The sequence below is a fragment of the Mus musculus genome, chromosome 15 (assembly GCF_000001635.26).
Source record: "Mus musculus strain C57BL/6J chromosome 15, GRCm38.p6 C57BL/6J".
Lineage (NCBI taxonomy): Eukaryota > Metazoa > Chordata > Mammalia > Rodentia > Muridae > Mus > Mus musculus.
Genome location: NC_000081.6, coordinates 76,695,041 through 76,715,152, shown reverse-complemented (window position 1 = coordinate 76,715,152; position 20,112 = coordinate 76,695,041). Strand labels below are relative to the sequence as shown.

Sequence of the window (20,112 nt, the reverse complement as noted above, 5' to 3'; positions counted from 1 at the left end):
TTATAGACTAGGGGGCAGTATATTGGGTGACAGATTGGTCATGATAAAGCAACACTAGAAATGCAGGTAAGTCTTTCCCATCCAATTAGGACACACATCAAAAAAGCCCATAAATTCACATTCCAGATACTACACGTTTGTACCTTATCCACACCCTCCAGAGCCAGGTAATAGGGTGCCAGGCAGGGTACACAATGTAAGACCCCAAAATGCCCTGAAGCAGATCACCCTGACATCTACCTCAGTGCACTGCATGCCTGCTTAGGGCATGGGATGTGTCCAGGAAGCGTTTTCTACAGAGAGACTACAACCCAACAGAGCCAACAAGTACATCAAACAGAACAGGGGCGCACAGGCCTGAGATAGCAACAGGCTGCCAGATACTGGGAGCAGGTGAAGGGTACTGCAGAAAGCAGAAGTGACTCAAGGTATACCCAGGAGAAAGGCAAACTGCAGAAAACCTAAGACAGAGCCTTTGTGTCAGGCTTCACTACGACCCTGGAGATCAGAGGCTAAAATAGTCTGCAGCTAGCCGGCCATAGATGTCTGTGGTCCAGAGCACATGGGCACGGCCCGAAGCTAACAGCAGTTGGTGTAACTCAGCTTCCACCCGGGCAAACTTCTCCTCATTGATGGAGGCTTCCAGAAGGACAGAGGCAGGTGGTGGCCAAGGAAGACCCTCATAGCAGTCCACAGGGAAGGGGTGTACCACGGTACGTAGCTCAGCCTGTACCACAGAGTCCCGAAGCAGTTCTTTAAGTCCTGCCATAGACAAAGGGTTGCCATAGAGACCAAGGTAGCGGAGACTGGCACATCGAGTGAGGGTGGGCAGGGTAGCCAACAGCTGGGCATCAGCAAGCTGGCACTCAGTCAGCTCAAGATGCAGCAGTGTGGTGGCTACTGCCTGCAGCAGACCCTGGAAGGGTGTCAACTGGTTGCCTGACAGGTCGTTGCCACTCAAATCCAACTTTTTGAGATGGGCAGCATGAGAACTCTGAGCCAGGAAGCGTAGGTCCTCAGGCAAGAGCGCACAGAAGGCCAGTTCTAGGCTTTCCAGGGGCCTCTGCAGGGTGCTGCAGGGACAAAGAGGTTACACAAGGGTCACGGGCAGGTAGGCCAAGAATGGCCTCACATAAAAGAGGGAGAGCAGCGGGAGAGCCCACTCACCTGAGCAGTTGATCCAGCCTGCCTGAAAGGAGAGAAGACCCCATGCTGAGCTCCCGAAGACACATAAACCGGCCCATCTGGGCCAGAAAGTAGCGAAAGTTGTCCTCCCCGTCCACGGAAGGCTGTCTTGAGTCCCCATGCACGTAGTGCAGCCTCAGGCTAGCTAAGTGCTGAAAGCGGGCCACATGTGGGATAATGACAGACAGGCCACGCAAGCCCAGGTTATTGAAGCGCAGGTCTATCCGGCGCAGACAGCCTGCATCTAAAAGCTGTAGCAGGGCCACAGTGTTACGCATGGGTAGATCCTCAGCCCGCAGGTCCCGGCAGCACAGCCGCAGCGGGCTGGCCACACTGCTTTGGAGGGCCTCACGAAGGAATGTGTACGAGGCCCGGTTTACCCGAAGGTCTACTCGGATTTCCACGGGGACTGGTGACAGCCCTGGCTCGGCAGTCCCACCCTGCTGCTGGGCAATGCACGTTCTGGCTACAGCGGCTGTACAGTCCCACATGCTCATGGTTTCAGGATCCTGCTCCACACCATCATCCAGGAGACCCGTCATGTCCAGAACCCGCAATGCATGCTTCCTGGGAGCAGGGATGGGCAGAGGGAGGGAGTGAAGGAGAAAGGCCAGCATCCCTCCCAGCTACTTTGTACAGAAGCAACAGATATCCCCATATGGAGGGAGCTCTTTCTGATCTCAGAACCACAACTCAGGGGATCTTCCTTGTACCCCTAGCCTATGGGCCCCCTAGATAAATGCATACCTGCACAAGGGCTGCGTGCCAGCCTCTGTTTCTTGAGTGTGAATCCGAGCTGTCAGCCCCAGGATCACAGCCTGCATGCTTTCTGTGCTGAGCCGCTCCTGCAGCAGGGCTCGACTGCAGTGGGCACACTCCTGCAGCAGCTGCTGGAAGCTGAGCAGGGGAAAGGGCCACGTGTGCACCAGCTCACGCAGCACAAGCGTCTTTTTGTCCATGAAGGCCACCTTGAAGAGCAGAGGGAAGAGTTCCCGGGGCAGCAGGGGCAGGGCCTGGCATGCAGCTGGCTGGCACTGAAGGACCTGACGCGTGCTGAGGAACACAAGTGTGTGCATGGTGCTGGACTGGGCAGACAGCCACCTGCAGGAGGGGGAGTCTTAATTAGACAAACTCTGGGCCAGAAGCAGGCCACACCCTCCCCAAGTTATCAGTGGTACAAAGCCCACCAAGGTATCTGATATGGAGTTGGTAGTTAATAGAGGAGAAATGCACAAAAGATAAGTTTCTAGGTCTGGCTTGAGACAATGTCTCACTGTATAGCCCAGGCTTGTCTTGAATTTGTAGCAATCCTCCTGCCTCTTCTGGGATTACATGCTGTGCCATCACACTTGGCAGGAACAATTCCTAGGAAGCACTTAGCACTGTGCAGAGTGGACAGGAGACATGGGGGAAACAAAGTGTTGAGCAGAACATACATAGTGCAGCTGTGTCAATGACCTGTCTGTTAAAAGAAATAGCTCATGCTCTGCAGGGCCCAACACTGATACTTTAGGTCTCCCAAATGACAATGACTCAGAAATCCTTCCTCAGAAGTCTAGTAAGGGCTAGGCATGGAGTTGTACACCTTCAATTCCAGCACAGAGGAAGGCAAGAGGGAGGTAGATCTATGAGTCCGAAGCGCACCTAGTCTATTTATAGTCTGTTTATCCTTACAGTGACATCCTAGCCAAAAAAAAAAAAAAAAAAAAAAAAAAGGAAGGAAAGAAAAGAGAAGAAGAAAAGGGGCTGGGAGACGCCTTTCTGTATAGCTCTTACTGAACATGAGGACCTGATTTCAGACCACAGAACCTATGTAAAAGCAGGATACAGGTGACACAGCTCTGTAGCCAGCACTGGAGTCAACAGAAGACTCCCTGAACCTTACTGGCTGGCTAGCCCACTATTGAGTTCTAGTAGATTTGCATGTTTGCTTGTAAAATGGGGGTGGGAGGGTGGGGTGGAGAAATGGTTCAGCAGTTATGAGCATTTACCGATCTTGCAAAAGACCCCAGCCTGGTTTCCAGAACCAACATGGTATGTCACAGCCACATGGAACTGATGCAGGTGCCCCCTTTTGACCTGAAGCTTTCACATGCACATGGTGTATTTTCCTACGACTAGGGAAAGTAAATATTTTCTAAAGTGAAGTAAATCCCAGACCTCTCTTCCCACCAGACTGACAACAGAGGATTCCTCCAGAGCCAGTAGCCTAACATCCTGACCCTCCACGTAGATGTGCCTTTGGAGTTAAAGAAGTCTAACACAGCTTAGTGAGTGCCAGGCTCTGGGGTTTTTTTTTTGTTTTTGTTTTTTAAAGGATCCTGTGAACAGATGGTGTGCAGCATCTGAGACCAAGGCCCTGAGTTTGAACTCCAGAGATAGCGGATTTCTAGGGTATAACTAGGCAGAGAAATCCCTGAGGAAGAGCAACTCTCACCCTCTGTGGTCCTTGTCTCCTATTCGGGTACCTCCTCTTCACTGAGAAACCATGTCTTAAATTCACGAGATTCATAACGATCCAAGCCAAAACTGCTAAAGCGTTCCAGCTGAGAAGCCACATACAAAAGATCCTGAGCCTGAATGATTCTTGCTATCCTGGGTCAGTAGACTTCCTGTGGGCAAAACACCTTACCCTCAGAACTATGCTACAGTCCTCAGCCCACAACAGAATGGAAAACCAGGGCCTAGGCCTTACGCAAAGCCGCAGCAAGGGACAAGACTGGGGACCAGAAAGACTGATGAAGCCCAGGGTTTGCTTGCTTCTAACATCTCCTACGAGTCCTTAAGGCACGCGTCCCTGGGGAACCCCGCGTGACTGTCCTTGATCTGGCTCTAGCTTAAGATAATAGGACTGCCTAACTGACAGGACAAGCCAACCAAACACCTGTCATAAGAGGAACCGGTGGCAGCCCGCCTGGCCTCCAAGCAAGGATTGCTTCTGGGTGATGCTACTGCACACAGGACACAGCGGTCTCTGCGGCATACAGACGCGCACGCTCGGATCCTTGGAGAAAACAAAAAGCCCGGAACATCAACTGACCCGGGCGAGCCTGGAGCCACAGGCCGAGACCGGCCTCGCCCGCCCCTAGGTCTCCCTTCGCTTGCGGCCCATCCCCGCGCGCCGGCGGCACCTCCCGAGAATCCGCCTCAGCCGTGGTCTTCAAGCGCCAGTCCCCGTCGAACCTGCCGTCCAAGTGCCCTGACCACTAACGGCTGCTTGACTCTCAGCTCGACTCGAATCCCAGCCCCGCGGCCCCCGCTCATCCGCCTCCCCGACTACCAAGGCCTGCAACCCTTCCTCGCCCAGCAAGCCTCGCCCAGCTCCGCGCAGCGCCGGGGCGCGCTGTGATGACGCAACAACTCATAGGCCCGCCCCCTCCCCGGGGGGCTCAGAGCATCTGCAGCACCGCCCGGCGGCCGCTCTCATTGGCTAAGGACAGGACTTTACGGTGGCGGCGGGAGATTTCCCCTAAACTCACGTTCGGGCTGCCATGGAGCGGCTCGCGACCGTTCGCGCGCGGCTACAGGAGTGGGAACGCGCTTTTGCACGGCTGCACGGGCGACGGCCAGCGAAGGTGAGGTGGAGTTAGGGTCCGGACAGGGGCGGCAAGTGGGGGATCCTGGCGCAGCCTGTTGCTGACAAGCTTCTCTCCTAGGGGGATGTGGAGGCGGCACCTGAAGAGACCCGCGGTGAGCACTGGGCTGGTGGACCAGGGACAGGGCGAATGTTAGTGGGTATGCCCCTGACCGCCGACTTCTGCCTTCCCAGCGCTCTACCGTGAGTACCGTAACCTAAAGCAGGCGGTGCGTCAGGCTGACGACAGACATCGTGTCCTAGAGCAATCACTTGCCGAGGCAGCTGAGGAGGTATCAGTGAATCCCACTCTCAGCGGTCTGTGGTCCAAATGGCAGGAACCGAGAGCATTTTGCAGCCGTGCCTCCATGGAGCACAGAAGTTGGGTGGCCAGGTCCTCCCATGGGGGTTAGGGGAAGCTTTAGAGGCACTTCTGTGCCCATGCCATCTTTTAAACTGGTCTAGGTTGCTACTATCTACTGCAGGCACAGGAGCCAAGCTGCTGGGGTCCCCACCTGAGTCGAGCTGCAACGCAGAATACGCAGTCTATGCCAAAACAGAGCCTACTGAGTTCTGTACAAGACTATGGGAAGAGGCTCAAAGCCAATCTGAAAAACACAACACAGGTAAGACGTGGAGGTGAACCCAGAACTGCCTTTGGCCCTTGGGTGGTTTGCCAGGGTCCTTCTATGTCCACCCTTCCTTATAGCACGCACGTACGCTCCTGTAATAACTGGGACTAGGTTCCTAACGGTGCTCAGGCATCTCCACTCTTATTGTCTGTCCCAAACTTCTGCAGTAACCCAGGTCCTGAATTCCGATTTGCTGTTCTGTCTTTCTAGACTGGACCAACCCAGAGCAGAAAACTCCAGCTTCAGAAGAGATCCTTGTCCACAGTTCCTGCCCCAAGGCCACCAGGCTCAAAGACTGAATCCCCCTGTCCAGACGAAGCTGACGATGCACTTCCTCGGGTTCCTGAGCCCCGGCCGAGGCTGGGCCAGCTCCAGCAGCTCCGATCATCCCTCAGCCGGAGGTTGACTTCCCTAGACCCTGGTTGGTTAGAGAGGTGTCACAACAGAGTTTCAGATCTTCTAGAGGTTCCGGGTGCTTGTGGGCTTGACCTGAGTGCAGAGGAGTCACAGCCTCAGATGTCAGGCAAGGTGAACATCGCTGATCCTGACATCCAGTCAGAAGTATCTGTACAGAGCCCAGAGGCCATAGCCCAACAGCCAGCCCAGGTTTTGTCACAGAGCCCCAAATCCATCAACAGTAAAGGCAGGAAGCGGAAGTGGAATGAGAAGGGGGAGGACTTTGCACAAGACCAGCCCAGCAGCGGAGCAGGACCCCTGTCTGAGGGAGCCAGGGCTACAGTACATGGGCAAGACCCTCCAGGAGAACCCACACAAGTGAATGTCCCTCAGCCATGCAATTCCTCAAACCAGGCCAGGACAGAGAAGGCTAAGGGCACAACCCACCTCCATGCCTCTCCTCGACCAGCTTCCCTAGACAGAGGGAACTATATTCGACTCAACATGAAAAACAAACGCTTTGTACGAGTTGGGGCCAATCGGGGCAGGCTTCTCCGTAAGCAGGTGAGATGTGCTGAATGGAACAGGCCAGCCTCCTCTCCTCTCCTCTCCTCTCCTCCTCCCTCCCCCTCCCCTCCCCTCCCCTCCTCCTGTCTCTTCCCGTCTACTCCTGAATGGTTCTTCCATGTGTGGCCCTTCCCCAGGTATGGAAGCAAAAGTGGAAGAAGAAACAAGCTGCGTTTGGGGGAAGTGGACCCAGGGCCACAGACAAGGACACTTGTTTCCGGTGTGGGCAGTTTGGTCACTGGGCATCCCAGTGTTCCCAACCAGGTAAGCCTCTCCCTTAAGTATTGGGTCATTTGCCCACCGTGGGTGCTAGGGAATCACTTACACAAATGAAAGGCTCCAGCAGCCCTTGACCCTGGTCCAGGCCCCACCCTGACCGTCCAAGAGGAAGGTGACAGGGATGACAAACAGCCCATTTCCACCTTGGAAGAAGTAGCACAGAGGACAGGCACTGCTTCCTGTCACCACTCTGGTGAGTGAGGGGGAATGGGTGATGTGACTGCAGGCCATCATGCCAGGATGGTCACTGTCTCTGCTGGTGCTTCCACATCACCCTCTCTTGCCTATCTAAGCAGGTGAGGAAACACAGCCTGCTGCGCCAGAGCTACAGGTGCCTCATTGCCCCACCCCAATGTCACCCCTCTACCCACCGGGACCTTTGGGACAAGTAGCAGGTGAGTGAAACTTAATGGTCCAGACTCTTTTTTTTTTTTTTTTTTTTTTTTTTTTTTTTTAAAGATTTATTTATTTATTTATTTATTTATTTATTTATTATATGTAAGTACACTGTAGCTGTCTTCAGACACTCTAGAAGAGGGAGTCAGATGGTTGTGAGCCACCATGTGGTTGCTGGGATTTGAACTCCGGACCTTTGGAAGAGCAGTCGGGTGCTTTTACCCACTGAGCCATCTCACCAGCCCTGGTCCAGACTCTTTATCAACACATCGTAGTTGCTGTTCTGTTGCTGTGAAGAGACACCATGACCAAGGCAACTCTTTTTGATTGTTGGGTTTTTGAGACAGGGTTTCTCTGTGTAGCCCTGGCTACCTGGGATTTACTTTATAGACCAGGCTGGCTTCAAACTCACAGACGTCTGCCTGCATCTGCCTCCCAAGTGCAGGATTTAAAGGTGTGAGCCACCACTGCCCTGGCAACCACCGCAACTCTTATAAAAGAAAGCATTTAATTAGCTCTTGCTTACCGTTTCAGTAGCTTAGTCTGTTATCATCACTGTGAGAAGTAGGAAGGTAGGCATGGTGCTGGAGAAGTAGTTGAGATCTGCAGGTAGCAGGCAGAGACATACTAGACCTTATGAAACCTCAAAGCCCACTCCCAGTGACACATTTCATCTAACAAACACACCTCCTCATCCTTCCCAAACAGTTCACCAAGTGGGGACTTAGTAGGCAAACATATGAAATTCTCGTTCAAACCACTGTAACTTGTGTCCACAGAAACCCCTGCTGAAGTATTCCAGGCCCTAGAGCGGCTAGGGTACCGAGCCTTCCGCCCTGGGCAAGAGCGTGCAATCATGCGGATTCTTTCTGGTAGGTGTGGCTGCCTAGGAACTGCGCCAGGCTGTGTCTAACCAACTGAGCCTCATAACTACCTCTTGTCCTACCCAGGCATCTCTACTCTGTTAGTGTTGCCCACGGGTGCTGGAAAGTCTCTGTGCTACCAGCTTCCTGCACTGCTCTATGCCCAGCGAAGCCCCTGCCTCACACTCGTGGTCTCGCCTCTCCTGTCACTCATGGATGACCAGGTATACAGACAGGTGCTCAGGACCTGGAAAGTCTGAAAACTGATAGCTCTGATACCCTTAGGTGCTTCTAGTTCCTTAAACATGCCAGCTGACCTCTTTCTAAGGGTGACACAGCCGAATGCCCAATGTTCTCCATCTCGTTCCTTGCCTCTGCCTTTTCTCCCAGAACCCAGTGTCAGATGCATTTGTTTCAAGGGGGCTAAGTATCTGAGAGAATTTAGGGGGGAAGAGATTAGGTTGTGTTGGGCTGTGACAGCATTGTATCTACAGGTGTCCGATCTGCCTTCATGTCTGAAGGCAGCCTGCCTCCACTCAGGAATGACCAAGAAACAACGAGAGTCTGTCTTGAAGAAGGTCGGGGGGGCCTCCATGGATGGGGGGTAGTGGGCATCCATCTACACAGTGCCTGTGAGCTTCCTTCTTCCCTGCAGGTACGGGCAGCCCAGGTGCACGTGCTGATCGTGTCCCCAGAGGCCTTGGTGGGGTGCGGGGCTAGGGGTCCCGGCAGCCTCCCCCAGGCCGCTCAGCTGCCTCCAATTGCCTTCGCCTGCATTGATGAGGTCCACTGCCTCTCTCAGTGGTCACATAACTTCCGGCCCTGCTACCTACGTGTTTGCAAAGTGAGTTTTTGTCTGGGGTCCGGCGGAGGCGGACTGGGACCCGGGTGGGCTGAGTGGTTGAGCACTGTCCTGGTTCAGGTTCTCCGGGAGCATATGGGGGTGCGCTGCTTCTTGGGTCTCACAGCCACAGCCACACGAAGCACTGCTCGAGATGTGGCTCAGCACCTTGGCATAGCTGGCGAGTTTGAGCTCAGCGGGTCAGCCAACATCCCTGCCAATCTGCACCTCTCCGTGTCCATGGATAGAGACTCAGACCAGGTATGTAAGTACATACCAGGGAACCTGTCAGAAGCCCACAAGCTGCCATGTTAATCGTTCCTCGTTGCCAGGCTCTGGTGACATTGCTGCAAGGGGACCGTTTTCGTACCCTGGATTCAGTTATCATTTACTGCACTCGGCGAAAGGATACAGAACGGGTGGCTGCACTCCTCCGCACCTGCCTGTCCATGGTGGGCGACTCAAGGCCAAGAGGTAGGCACATGCAGGGTTTGGCACCGAAGGACCCTTTCCTCTGTGTGCCTGCTGTGGTCTCATCAGTCACTCACACACCTTCTCTACAGGCTGTGGCCCCGAGGCTATAGCTGAAGCCTACCATGCTGGCATGAGCAGCCAGGAACGGCGACGAGTACAACAGGCCTTCATGCGGGGCCACCTGCGCATGGTAGTGGCCACGGTAGCATTTGGGATGGGACTGGACCGTCCAGATGTTCGGGCTGTGCTGCACCTGGGACTGCCTCCAAGCTTCGAGAGCTACGTGCAAGCTATCGGCCGTGCAGGGCGTGATGGGAAGCCTGCCCATTGCCACCTATTCATGCACCCCCAGGTCGGCAGCCCCATCTCCCCAGACCAGGACAGACCCAGGGGTTCCACTATTCCTAGGCCACTTCAGCCCCAGCTGCTATCTTGTCTTCCTGTAAGCTGCCGCCCTGGGCCTAAGTGTGGTAGTTCTGTGCATATGACTGTCCCAATGCAGGGTGAAGACCTTTGGGAACTGCGCAGACATGCCCACGCTGACAGCACTGACTTCCTAGCTGTGAAGAGGCTGGTGCAGCGTGTGTTCCCACCCTGCACCTGCAGCCAGAGACCTGTTTCCAAGTCCTCACCTGAGGAAGTCAAAGAGCACAGTGGCCAACAAACATACCCTGTACTGGGCCAGGCCTGCCTGGGCCATGAGCGGGCACTCCCAGTGCAGTCTACAGTACAGGCTCTGGACATGACAGAGGAGGGTAAGGAGCCAAGCAGGATTTGGGTTACAGGGAGAGGCTGGTGCCACCTCTCCTGAGCCTTTCTCTGCCTCTAGCTATTGAGACTCTGCTGTGCTATTTGGAACTACACCCTCGGCACTGGTTGGAGCTGCTGCCCTGGACCTACGCCCAGTGCCATCTGCATTGCCTTGGCGGCAGTGCCCAGCTGCAAGCTCTGGCCCACAGGTAAGCACATCTTACCTCAGGGTAAGGATAAAGATAAAGAATAAGAGCTGCTGGCCATAAACTCCTTTGTTCCTTGGGCACAGGTGTCCCCCTTTGGCTGCATGCCAGGCCAAGTGGCCACCTAAAGACACAAGTCAGGGCAGGAGCTCCTTAGAGTTTGGTGTGGTGGAACTGGCAGACTCGATGGGCTGGAAGTTGGCCTCTGTACGGCAGGCTCTCCACCAGCTGAAGTGGGACCCAGAGCCAAAGAAAGGTATGTATGCCCACCACTACCCCAGGCTGGGCTGTGCTAGCCAGCTGTTCCCCTCCGACCCACACACTCGCTGACAGGCGCAGCACAGGGCACCGGAGTGCTTGTGAAGTTCAGCGAGTTGGCCTTTCACCTGCACAGTCGCGGGGACCTGACAGATGAGGAAAAGGACCAGATCTGTGACTTTCTGTACAACCGTGTGCAGGCTCGTGAACACAAGGCCCTGGCCCACCTACACCAAATGTCCAAGGCCTTTCGAAGGTGGGAAAGAGGTAGGCAGGGCCTAGGCCACCCGCTCTGACCCCATGGGCAACTCTTGACAGGTCTGTCTCGTCCCCAGTGTGGCCTTTCCCAGTTGTGGACCCTGTTTAGAGCAGTCTAATGAGGAGCACAGCAATCAGGTGAAGACCCTGGTCAGCTACTACTTTGAGGAAGAGGAGGAGGAGGAAGAAACTATGACGGACACTCAGGGTCCAAAACCTGGGCAGACTCAGGTAAGTGCCACACCTCTGAGGATAGTTCTTAAAGCTTGGGACAGTGACATGGCCCCATTCAACCCTGACCCCACAGTTCAATCCCTGCTTGGCTCAAGGTTTCCTTGGCTGCTCCGGGTGTGATTTTACATGACAGATGCTATGGTAGCTCAGATGAGGTTACATGCTATCCTCCCACAGCTTCAGGACTGGGAGGACCAAATACGCCGGGATGTCCGCCAGCTCCTGTCCCTGAGGCCAGAAGAAAGGTTTTCAGGAAGGGCTGTGGCCCGCATCTTCCATGGCATTGGTGAGGGCCACGGGGTTGCCTGGTGCCAGCGGGGGATGGGTATTAGAGCCAGCTGAGTCCTCAGGCCTGTGTTTCTGCTCCACCCTAGCGAGTCCATGCTACCCAGCCCAGGTGTATGGGCTGGACCGGCGCTTCTGGAGGAAGTACCTACACCTGGACTTTCATGCCCTGATGCACCTAGCTACAGAAGAGCTCCTGCTGAGAGGCCGATGACCACCTTACATGGGAGGGTGCCACATGATTGAGGCATGAGGCAAGCCAGACTGTGGCCACTACTCCGAGGGTGTCAGGCTCACCAAGGCCATGATGTGGCCATCACTGACTGTCAGGCAAAACCTTCTGGCTGCAGGAAGGGGATAAGAAGATCCAAACTGCAGAATAAAAAGCATTCAGTAATTTTATGTGCTTTCTGGTAACATAGCCTTCAGTTTGAGGAGAGCTGCATTTCCTGTGTCCCAGACATCCAGGCCATACATAGCTTTATTGGCTTTATAGACAGCCCTAACCAACATCCAGCTCAGGTCAGGTTACTGGGTGCCAGGCGGAGATCCAGAACAGGCAGGGCTGAGAGTACAAGGAAGACAGCAAAGCAGAGATGTGGGCCTAGGCTGTCGGCCAGCACGCCGGCTAGGGTACCTGGGAGCAGCTTGCCCAACAGTTCCAGAGTGGCCAGGAAGCTGTAATGTGTAGCCTAGGAATGGTAATGCAGATCAGGGCCGAGTGACTCTCTACCCCTGCAGTCCCTGGGCATCCCTACCCTTCCCTCTTACCTGCAGGGCTCTGGGTGCTAGCTGGCTACAGTGCATCATCACAGTGAATGTGGCAGTGGTGACCACACCCCCAAAAAACTGTTGTAGACATAGGCTTAGCAAAACTGCCCCTGGAAGAACAAAGAAAGGTCAGTGGGAGCCTGGGTTCCTGCCCCCTACCCCCCAATGTCCACCTCTTACCTCTCATGACTGTGCCAGGGTCCACGCTGGCCCCTGGGCTGTTGAGGTGGAAGAGCAGAGCAGTCTGGCAAGCCAAACTCCCAAGGCGGAGCTGCAGCACTGTCTTCAACAGCTTCAGTGGCTGCCTGGGGTGGGAATTGAGAGATGCTATGGTAAGATCACCTGGGACACCGGTGGAATTGAGGGTCAGGCTAGGGTTGGGGAGTGCTTACCAGTGCCTGGCCAGTAGAGCCCCACCCAAGGAGGAGCCAGCAATGGAGCAGGTCACAGCACCCAAGCCACTCCATAGCCCCAAGTCTGAGGCAGAAGCACCATGGTCCAGCAGGAGAAGTGGAAACAGGCTGCCAGCACCCTGCTCACCTACAGGAGACCGTAAGCAAGGATGGCCCCAGTCTTTCTTCCAGGAGCCTCAGTACTCCAACCAGTCAGGCCCCTGGTCCCCTTCATTTTCATGGGCCCCAGATGTTAGAAGAGAAAGGGCTGGGCATTGGCTGGAGCTGAGGGAAGTTAAGAGGTGAAACAAAACTGAGCTACAGAGCTCTGGGCTGGTATTCCAGCATAGGGCAGTCCCCTGAGTGGGTTTCAGGGCCCTAGGGACCAACATAGAGTTTGGGCTCTAAGCTCGATGGTAACTAACTGCAGGCCTCACTCACCCAGCTTGTAGGTGAGCACAAAGCCCGCTGTCCAGAGGGTCCCAGGCACAGCCAGCAAATCTTGTAGAAGATAGGAGCTGTGGGGTGTATGCTCTGAGGCCTGAGGCCATGGCAGCCTTCCCAAGGCTGGTGCAGCCCAGGCTAAGGCAGCAGCCAGCCAGTAGGTGGCAGCTAGGAGCAAAAAGAGCAGTGGCCAAGAGAGAGTGGGGAAGAGGACCAACAGTCCACCCCCAGCCAGTGCTGATCCCAGCTTGTAAGCGACCACCTGTACAGTGTTCCCAGGTCCCAACTCCTTTGGCTCTAGGAGTTGCACAGCGAGTGTGTCCAGAGCCACATCCTGCACCGCTGCACCCAGATTCAGCAGCAGTAGCAGCCCCATCACGGTGGTAGGTAGCCCTGTTTGGCCAGCTTGCGGAGGAGGCAACACAGCCAGCAGTCCACACACCAAGCCCAGGGACAGTGTGCTGAGTGTTAACCAGACCCGCGGGGTGCCCCGCCTGTCCACCAGCGGTGCCCACGCCAGCTTTAACAGCCATGGAGCATACAATCCCTTGGTTAGACCCACGCGCGTTAGGGAGAGGCCACGGGCCCGCAGTAAAATGGGAAGCAAACTGGACTGCAGTCCATAGGGCAGACCCTGCACAAGATAGAGGCCGGCCAGCGGCAGCAACTTCCCATGCATGGCCCGTTCGTGGTGGGATCGGACGGCTCAGGATGAACAGTCAGGGTCTGGTCCTCCTACATAGGGCCGGGGACAGTCAGGCTGTAATCCCGACACGCACACTGGGACCAGAAATCCCGGAAGTACCGAAGCTGGGAGAAAAATGCGGAGCGATAGACCGGTCCTATCGCATGGTGGGACCGCAGTCTTGCACAGCCCATAACTACCGGCATGCTTTGCGCAGGGGTCAGGGTGAGGGAGAGGCGGGGCAACCCGGGCTGGGGGTGGAGCCAACCCCCTACTAGTCCTCAATTGGCCTAAAACCCAAATGTTAAGCAGGTTACTGATACCTACACAGACCCAAATCATCTGCTCTGGCGCCCCTCGTGCCAAACCTGGACACGACAGCCTGCTGCTCACAATGCCAGCGGGTAGATGTGAGTGGCTAGGAAGGAAGCTGAGGTAACAGGCTGGTCTCAAAGGTATCTTCCTGTCTGCTGAATGGATACCAGATCCGTTCCAGAAGAAGCATTTTCACTTTAGCGGTTTTTTGTTTGTTTGTTTGTTTGTTTGTTTGGTTTTATGTGTGTGTGGATAGGTTTTCTTTATAGAACTTACTTTGTAGACCAGGCTGACCTCAAACTCAGTATCTTCCTGCCTCTGTCTCCCAAGTGCTGGGATTAAACGGGTGCGCCACCACTGGCGGGCTCACCACGCCCAGCTCCCGAAGCATTTCTAATACTTAGCTCACAGAGCCAATACTTTGCCCCACAATGCATTTAGCACTGCTCCCCATTCCTTGCTGAGACTGTGGCTTCAGAGCTGCCCCCAGGTCAGTGACCACAGAAGCAGGAGTTTTGTGGGGAAGGGCAGGACCTAGTCAGCTATTGCCCGTGATACCCACTTCCTTTTCAGTATTCAGTGAGGGTAGTTAGTCCAGACCACGTGATTCTGGCTCTGCAGGGAAGGCTCATGCCCAGTCTCTCCCCCTTCTCAGAGTTGTGCCCTCCCAAGTCCACAATGAGACTGTTAAATGAGGCCTTGGGTTAACTGACTCAATTATAGTAGATAACTGGGTGGAACTTCTTTTGTGTTTGGACACAGTGTCCAAGTCCTAGCACCCTGGCACTGCCTTGCTTCCACGGAGGGGCTATCCTGCCACTTCCAGATAGTCTCAGGATCTAAGTGTTCACATCTATAAAATGGGTTCTACTTTTGGGGCATGATTGTAAACCCCTATAATTTTGCTCTTCAGGCTGAGGCAAGAGAAGAATGAGTTTAGGTTGCCCTGGATACCTTAGCTGTTTAAAGGGGTGGCAGGCAGGATATAGTTCAGTGGTCCTGAGTCCAATCCCCAGTACCACAAAACTTAGGGGATGGAGGACGGCTTTGCCTACCGCAGAGGAACACTGCAGACCAAACAAGTTGAACCCCAGCAGTGTCTACTGTGCACAGGGGCTCATCCTGAGCCTCCCAGTCCAGGATGTATCTTTCCATTAGCACACATCTGCCCCAAGGGTTCCTAAATGTGCTTTGCAAAAGGACCTCCCCTGCTCTGCTCTGCCGGAGGTGGGCACCGCCCAAGCCCTTGCTGTCAGTCCTAACTTGGCTGTAAGAGCTGAATACCTCCCTACTGTGGTTGGCACACACGGCTGTGTCCCGGAGCAAGGTTACTGTTTCTGACACAGCCTCTGAGGTCTCTTTCCCCTGCATTCCCTCAGACCTCACCCCCTCCCAAAGTGGTTCTGTTGCGGCCCTAAAAGGCAGATGCTCTGCCGTCACACCTTTTACTGGCATGTTAGTTGATTTTATGTAACCGATCATCACATGCCCCACACTTAAGACTGAAGACCTAGCCCACAGATGCACTGTCTCAAGCCAAATGTAGGAATGACGATCTGGAGGGTCCTCCCTTCCCTGGGAACCATCCTTAGCAACTCCTCTAGATGCCGTTTCCAGTGTCCCTTATGTGGAGTCTGTGTGTCTACACAAAGCCAGTCAGGTGAGTCAAAGCTGGGGTCACCCAGGCAGCCACCTCAAATCAGGCCTACACCCAGCTTTATTAGGGACCTGCAGGGACAAGTACCCAGACCCTATGCAAAATCAGAAATAGTGAGGGCTCCCAAGGACCCTCAGTTTGTTGAGTCAGAGAGCATCCAGTGTGGCCCTAGCAGTGGCTTCAGGAGTACTCATGAGTGAATTTAGCATGGAAGTGCCTCAGTTTCTCCAGCAGCACCCGCAGTTTCTCCATGGGGGGCAGAATGGTCATCCTGAAAAGGACAAATGGTCAGCGTGAAGTACAGGTCCATTAGTGGCAGGGTCAACCCATCCCGGGTCTCACCGGAAATGATAGGTGCCCTCCTGCTGCCCAAAGCCACTCCCAGGCACAACGCAGATGCCAGTCTCTTCCAGGAGGCACAGACAGAAGAACATGTCAGGGGCCAGGCCCAGGTCCTGGGGGTCAGGAGGGTGGTCAGCTCACAGCCTGGCGCCAGGCCCACACCCTGCTCGGCCCCCATGTAGCCCTGCATGCCCCACCTGCGCACGCTGCACTGCTTTCAAAGGCAGCTGAATTTGAGGGAAGGAATACATAGCGCCCTGCACCGGGTTGCAGCGGATCCCGGGGGCCTCGTTGAAGACCTGCTCCGTGAGTTTAGCCTTGGCTGCCAGTTCAGCCAGCACCTCCTGCCTCTCCTGCAGTCACAGGAGGGAATCATGGAAGAGGGTTTCAACGTGTCCCTCTATAGTCCCACCCAAAGCCGGATCACCAGGTATCTTTGGCCTGGTCTGGTCTGCTCACTGCTTGAAACTGCTTGAAGGACGGCTCCGAGGGGGTTGGCGGACTGACCACCATGCCCATCAAAGCCTGGCCCGGCACTGGTGGACACAACCGCACGCTCATCAGTTTCGCCATCTGTTTCTGCACCTCGGCATCCATGTTTACCACTTCCACATAGCCACCACGAAACCCGCACCTGCCCAGGAGAGCATGAGTTGAGGCTGGTCTGGGAAGAGGGTGCGCCACCGTGGCAGTGACTGAGAGTCCTCTAGCCCTCCCCGCTTCACCACCACCACCACCACCTGAGCCTGTACGCACTCGCCCATGTAGCCCTTAGAGACTGAGTGGAAAGACGCGAGCTCCTGCTGCGTGGCATATGGTGGCCCCATCTCCGTGAGCACCTTCTTGAATGAATGGAACTGAGAGCCCTCAGCATATACATTGTCTTGGTATACCTGTAGGGGTGGCAGTGTCATTCAGGCTGGGGGCTGAGCTGCTGCTCACCACTCTGTGTGCCCCTGTGTGTACCTCATCAGCCATCAGGAAGAGTCCCTCTTCGAAAGCAAAGCGGATTACGGCCTCGATGCATTCACGGGTCTGCACCTGCCCTGGAGTGTGAAGATGCATCACTGACTGGAAAGTCAGCCGCCCGCGGGCAACAGAGAACCAAGCCCAAGAGTGCTCAGCCCAGGCGCTTGGGGTTGGAGAGCAAGGGCAGGTTCTGGAGGAAGAGGCGGGGCTGGAAGGAGGAGCCCAGTGAGGCGGAGCTAGCGGGGGGGGGGGGGTAAAAAGAGTGAAACTGCAGGGGGCGGAGCTGATAGGTTTACCCGTGGGGTTGCCGGGGTTGATGACGCATAGTACTCGAGGGCAGCAGCGGTCACGTGCCTGGCACAGAGCGCGCCGCAGCTCAGCGATGTCAAGAGCCCAGGCGCGCTCTTCGTCCAGGTAGTAGTCCACTTGCACGGCGTCCAGCTCAGCCAGCGCAGCTGAGTACAGTGGGTACTGAGGAATGGGAATGAGTACACCGGTTCGCGCACGGCCCTCGCCGGCTACCAGCAGCTTGAGCATGGTCTGTAGGCCGGATAGGGAGCCCAGCGTTAGTGCAACCAGAGTTGTACACCCCACCCCGCCCCCACCACCGCCCTGTGCTGACGCTGCTGCACCAGACTCAGCCCCATCTAGCCTCACACATAGGGCTACTCCGATTTGACCTGCCCTGCCCTGGGCTACCCTACCACGATGGCATCGCTGGCCCCTGTGGACAGAAATATGTTGTTCGGGTCTGCAGGGATGCCTCCGTCTCTCCTCTCAATATATTGCGCCACATCCTCCCGAATCGGCTGGATTCCAGAGCTAATGCTATAGGCACCTGAAAGGGGACAAGCTAAATGAGGTGGGCCAAGTCCTGTAATCTTCCCAAGGGACTCGTCCCTCTCTGCCTCTCCTTAAGGCTTGGGCTCCACCTAGAGCTCGCACTCACCCAGGCTGTGGCCCCCGCATGCCTGCAAGATGCGTTCTGCCCTTCTCTTGGCATCCTCTGGGAAGTCCGGACTGCTCAGAAGATTGGGGTAGACACAGAGGGCCAGGACCTGGAAGAACCAAGTACTGAGTCCAGAGCAGCTGGGGAAGGAGGAGTAACCACAGGTAGTACAGCAGCCTAACCTGGCGGAAGAAGGTGATGGGTCTCTGCCCCATGGCTTGTGCATCCCCAATATTGGCACGGATAACCTCAGTAAAAGGCTTCTTCACACCCTGGGAAAGAAAGGAAGCGGGCAGGGAGATTGAACACCACCACCCTACTCTACTGCCTTTGTCCCACATTCCACTGTGCTGGGGACGAGCTCAGCAGCCCAAGTTTAGCAGAAGGGCAGTAAGTGGCCCAAGGCAATACCTGGCGCAGCTCCTGCTCCAGCTCCAAGGCACGTTGCACGATGGGGCCTCGGACTGCATACTCCACCCTCCGCACACATGGGTTCATGGTATCCAGAGTTAGCACCTTCCCCTTCAGTCCATTCCTTGAAGCCTGGATCCGGTCATTCCTTTGTGAGGCCATGGCTGCTCAAAGCAGGCAAGAATGCTGGCTCAAGAAGAAGGGTCCAGTTGGGGAGCAGGGCTGGGAATGGGGAGTCTGCGTGAGGTAAGGCACCACCCTCTCCACGGCAGCCTTCTGGCCCTACTGAAAGGGGCAGAAAAGGCTGAAGGAACTGGAGCACCCTGGGCCCCGCCCCATCAGGCTGGGCACAGATCTGCCCCAGGGTGCCAGAGGGAGTTGGTAAGGCAGCAGGCGGGGCTTGGGGCGAGGCCCAGTGCCGCCTAGTGTCCCCACGAGGGAGCAAGAGACCCACTTGGGGAGTAGGGACAGACGGATGGTTCAATACTTGACACACTGGAAACTGGGAGAAGAGAGCACTGAGCATCTCAGCCTATTAAGAACAGAACCAGGGACTACTGGAGATTTACCCTAGCAAGGCCCAGCTGAAGCCTAGGCCTCAGACCTGATACACACTCCATCTTTACTTTAAGCAAGTGGACTTGTCTCCTAGGTAACTAAGCCAGGCCTTGGGAATCTGGGGAGCACTGGGGGAAGGGAGAAAGATGTGTAGTCTCTGGGTTCCATGGGGACTGACAGAGTGCTATGCTTGGACCTTGGTCTCTGATGAGCCACTGCAAGGGTTTAGGGGGAGGGGAAGAGACTGGAGACGGGACAGCTAGTTCTGGACACACCTCACCCTGGACTGCCCTCATGCCCTTTCAATACACATCAGCTTGAGGGTGCCCTTAGGTCGACAACCCAGGCCAAGGGTAACTAAGTCCCCTTCCCTGCTGCTCCTGATTGGTAGAGAGAACAGGAAGTGAGCTCTGATAGGCCCACAGTACCCCACTCCCACTGGCCTTCTAGAAAGCTTATAGACTTGCTCAACACCTGGTCATCTAAGCCCTTGGACCCATCATGGCTCAGGCTAAGGGCTGGGGAGAATGACTTCTAAGCTGGGCAGCAGGCAGCTAGGAAGGCATGAGGTGAGCCTTAATCCCTCTGTCCCTGGAGGCCCTGGAGTGGGGACACACTCACCTCTGATCTCTTGGCTCTGATGCCACAGTAGCCTCCCAGCTCAGTGGCCTTTCTCTGGCCCTCAGGACACACCACAGATTAATATAGGCTTGGCCCTGGCAGAACCTGCCACTGCCTGCCTCTTACTAGCAGGGCCCAAGTAGGAGTGGTAGCAGGTGGACTTCAGGCAGCGGCGGCACAGCCCTACTCTAAATTTAACCAGCAGTCATCACCAACCCTCCCCCAAGCCCTTCCAAGGACACTAACCCTCCAACCACAGGTGCTAGAGGAAGGACAGGCCCTGAGGATGGACACCAGGCTGACCAGGTCAGTGCCCATGTGACCTCGTAGAGATGGCCATGCAAATACAAATGCAACGGTCATGATCTAGAATTGCCTTCTTCCCTCTAGCTTGAGGCCCCTAAAGGGCCCCTCTCATTCTGATACACTGTCCCTAGCCAGCACAGCCCAAGTGGCCAACTGCTTGTCACCTATACCAGCACAGGCGGAAGCTGGCAGACATGCCCCAGGATCAGGGCTTCATGCCAGAAACTGAGACCATGACCCTGGGAAGCACCTAACTAATGCCAGTCTTCTGCCTGTTTCACGCTGCTGGCTCTGGCCCAGTCCTGTGGAAAACACTGTCTCCCTTCCAGCCAGCGTTCCTGTCCCTCTGCATGGCCACCCACTCCATCACCCATGAAGAGTTTTTTCCAAAGTGTCCTACTGCTTTCAGGAAAGCAAAGGGTTACAGAAGAGCCTCCAAGAAGCTGAACCAACTAGGAGAGGTGGAAGTTAAGGCTGGGCTTCTTGCCTATGGC

General features: G+C 55.3%; 4 protein-coding genes across 22 annotated transcripts; 1 reads left to right on the top strand and 3 right to left on the bottom strand.

Moving 5' to 3' along the window:
* Positions 1–55: 55 nt before the first annotated feature.
* Lrrc14 (leucine rich repeat containing 14) lies at positions 56–4,538 on the bottom strand. 11 transcript variants are annotated; one of them, NM_145471.3, is made up of 6 exons: positions 4,317–4,512; positions 4,070–4,189; positions 3,623–3,731; positions 1,933–2,286; positions 1,168–1,752; positions 62–1,073 (listed from the first exon to the last, which is right to left on the bottom strand). In NM_145471.3, the coding sequence occupies exons 4-6, from the start codon at positions 2,259–2,261 to the stop codon at positions 506–508; spliced, it is 1,482 nt and encodes a 493-aa protein (NP_663446.1). In that variant the 5' UTR covers positions 2,262–2,286; positions 3,623–3,731; positions 4,070–4,189; positions 4,317–4,512; the 3' UTR covers positions 62–505. The 11 variants fall into 11 exon arrangements, with proteins under 11 accessions (XP_006520850.1, XP_030104349.1, XP_030104348.1 ...); XM_006520787.3 differs by lacking the exon at positions 4,070–4,189 and having other exon boundaries at positions 56–1,073; positions 4,226–4,532; XM_030248489.1 differs by lacking the exons at positions 3,623–3,731; positions 4,070–4,189 and adding an exon at positions 3,177–3,302 and having other exon boundaries at positions 56–1,073; positions 4,226–4,514.
* On the top strand, positions 4,537–11,600 carry Recql4 (RecQ protein-like 4). 9 transcript variants are annotated; one of them, XR_001781580.2, is made up of 22 exons: positions 4,537–4,760; positions 4,842–4,875; positions 4,955–5,052; positions 5,245–5,385; positions 5,602–6,351; positions 6,492–6,618; positions 6,719–6,826; positions 6,927–7,028; positions 7,809–7,901; positions 7,980–8,116; positions 8,387–8,470; positions 8,548–8,736; positions 8,815–8,994; positions 9,066–9,207; positions 9,297–9,559; positions 9,710–9,962; positions 10,037–10,166; positions 10,250–10,419; positions 10,508–10,677; positions 10,757–10,910; positions 11,091–11,199; positions 11,288–11,595. XR_001781580.2 is itself a non-coding variant. In XM_006521548.4 (22 exons), exons 1-22 carry the CDS (start codon positions 4,677–4,679, stop codon positions 11,410–11,412), a joined length of 3,654 nt encoding a protein of 1,217 aa, XP_006521611.1. In that variant the 5' UTR covers positions 4,537–4,676; the 3' UTR covers positions 11,413–11,600. The 9 variants fall into 9 exon arrangements, 7 of the variants coding, with proteins under 7 accessions (XP_006521611.1, XP_006521610.1, XP_006521609.1 ...); XM_006521548.4 differs by having other exon boundaries at positions 10,497–10,677; positions 11,288–11,600; NM_058214.3 differs by having other exon boundaries at positions 4,594–4,760; positions 6,930–7,028; positions 10,497–10,677; positions 11,288–11,600.
* Positions 10,914–13,611, bottom strand: Mfsd3 (major facilitator superfamily domain containing 3). The gene is made up of 5 exons (NM_027122.3): positions 12,803–13,611; positions 12,362–12,509; positions 12,150–12,274; positions 11,970–12,079; positions 10,914–11,890 (listed from the first exon to the last, which is right to left on the bottom strand). Exons 1-5 carry the CDS (start codon positions 13,482–13,484, stop codon positions 11,717–11,719), a joined length of 1,239 nt encoding a protein of 412 aa, NP_081398.2. The 5' UTR covers positions 13,485–13,611; the 3' UTR covers positions 10,914–11,716.
* A 1,866-nt stretch (positions 13,612–15,477) lies between these two features.
* Gpt (glutamic pyruvic transaminase, soluble) lies at positions 15,478–18,427 on the bottom strand. Its single transcript, NM_182805.3, has 11 exons — positions 18,134–18,427; positions 17,905–17,994; positions 17,723–17,831; positions 17,478–17,611; positions 17,070–17,313; positions 16,771–16,850; positions 16,561–16,697; positions 16,264–16,438; positions 16,002–16,157; positions 15,805–15,917; positions 15,478–15,733 (listed from the first exon to the last, which is right to left on the bottom strand). The coding sequence occupies exons 1-11, from the start codon at positions 18,293–18,295 to the stop codon at positions 15,643–15,645; spliced, it is 1,491 nt and encodes a 496-aa protein (NP_877957.1). The 5' UTR covers positions 18,296–18,427; the 3' UTR covers positions 15,478–15,642.
* Between the last annotated feature and the right edge of the window lie 1,685 nt (positions 18,428–20,112).

Coding starts and splice junctions, on each gene's coding strand:
- Recql4 (XM_006521546.4), top strand. CDS start 4,677: ATGGAGCGGCTCGCGACCGTTCGCGCGCGGCTACAGGAGTGGGAACGC. Junction 7,029..7,808: donor ACCTTTGGGACAAGTAGCAG/GTGAGTGAAACT, acceptor TTGTGTCCACAG/AAACCCCTGCTGAAGTATTC. Junction 9,963..10,036: donor TCTGGACATGACAGAGGAGG/GTAAGGAGCCAA, acceptor CTCTGCCTCTAG/CTATTGAGACTCTGCTGTGC.
- Lrrc14 (XM_017316558.2), bottom strand. CDS start 2,261: ATGCACACACTTGTGTTCCTCAGCACGCGTCAGGTCCTTCAGTGCCAG. Junction 1,753..1,932: donor GGCACGCAGCCCTTGTGCAG/GTATGCATTTAT, acceptor CCCTGCTCCCAG/GAAGCATGCATTGCGGGTTC. Junction 1,074..1,167: donor AGGCTGGATCAACTGCTCAG/GTGAGTGGGCTC, acceptor TTGTCCCTGCAG/CACCCTGCAGAGGCCCCTGG.
- Mfsd3 (NM_027122.3), bottom strand. CDS start 13,484: ATGCATGGGAAGTTGCTGCCGCTGGCCGGCCTCTATCTTGTGCAGGGT. Junction 12,080..12,149: donor CCCTGGCACAGTCATGAGAG/GTAAGAGGTGGA, acceptor TTGTTCTTCCAG/GGGCAGTTTTGCTAAGCCTA. Junction 11,891..11,969: donor TAGCACCCAGAGCCCTGCAG/GTAAGAGGGAAG, acceptor TACCATTCCTAG/GCTACACATTACAGCTTCCT.
- Gpt (NM_182805.3), bottom strand. CDS start 18,295: ATGGCCTCACAAAGGAATGACCGGATCCAGGCTTCAAGGAATGGACTG. Junction 17,995..18,133: donor TGGAGCAGGAGCTGCGCCAG/GTATTGCCTTGG, acceptor TTTCTTTCCCAG/GGTGTGAAGAAGCCTTTTAC. Junction 17,832..17,904: donor CCATCACCTTCTTCCGCCAG/GTTAGGCTGCTG, acceptor TGGTTCTTCCAG/GTCCTGGCCCTCTGTGTCTA.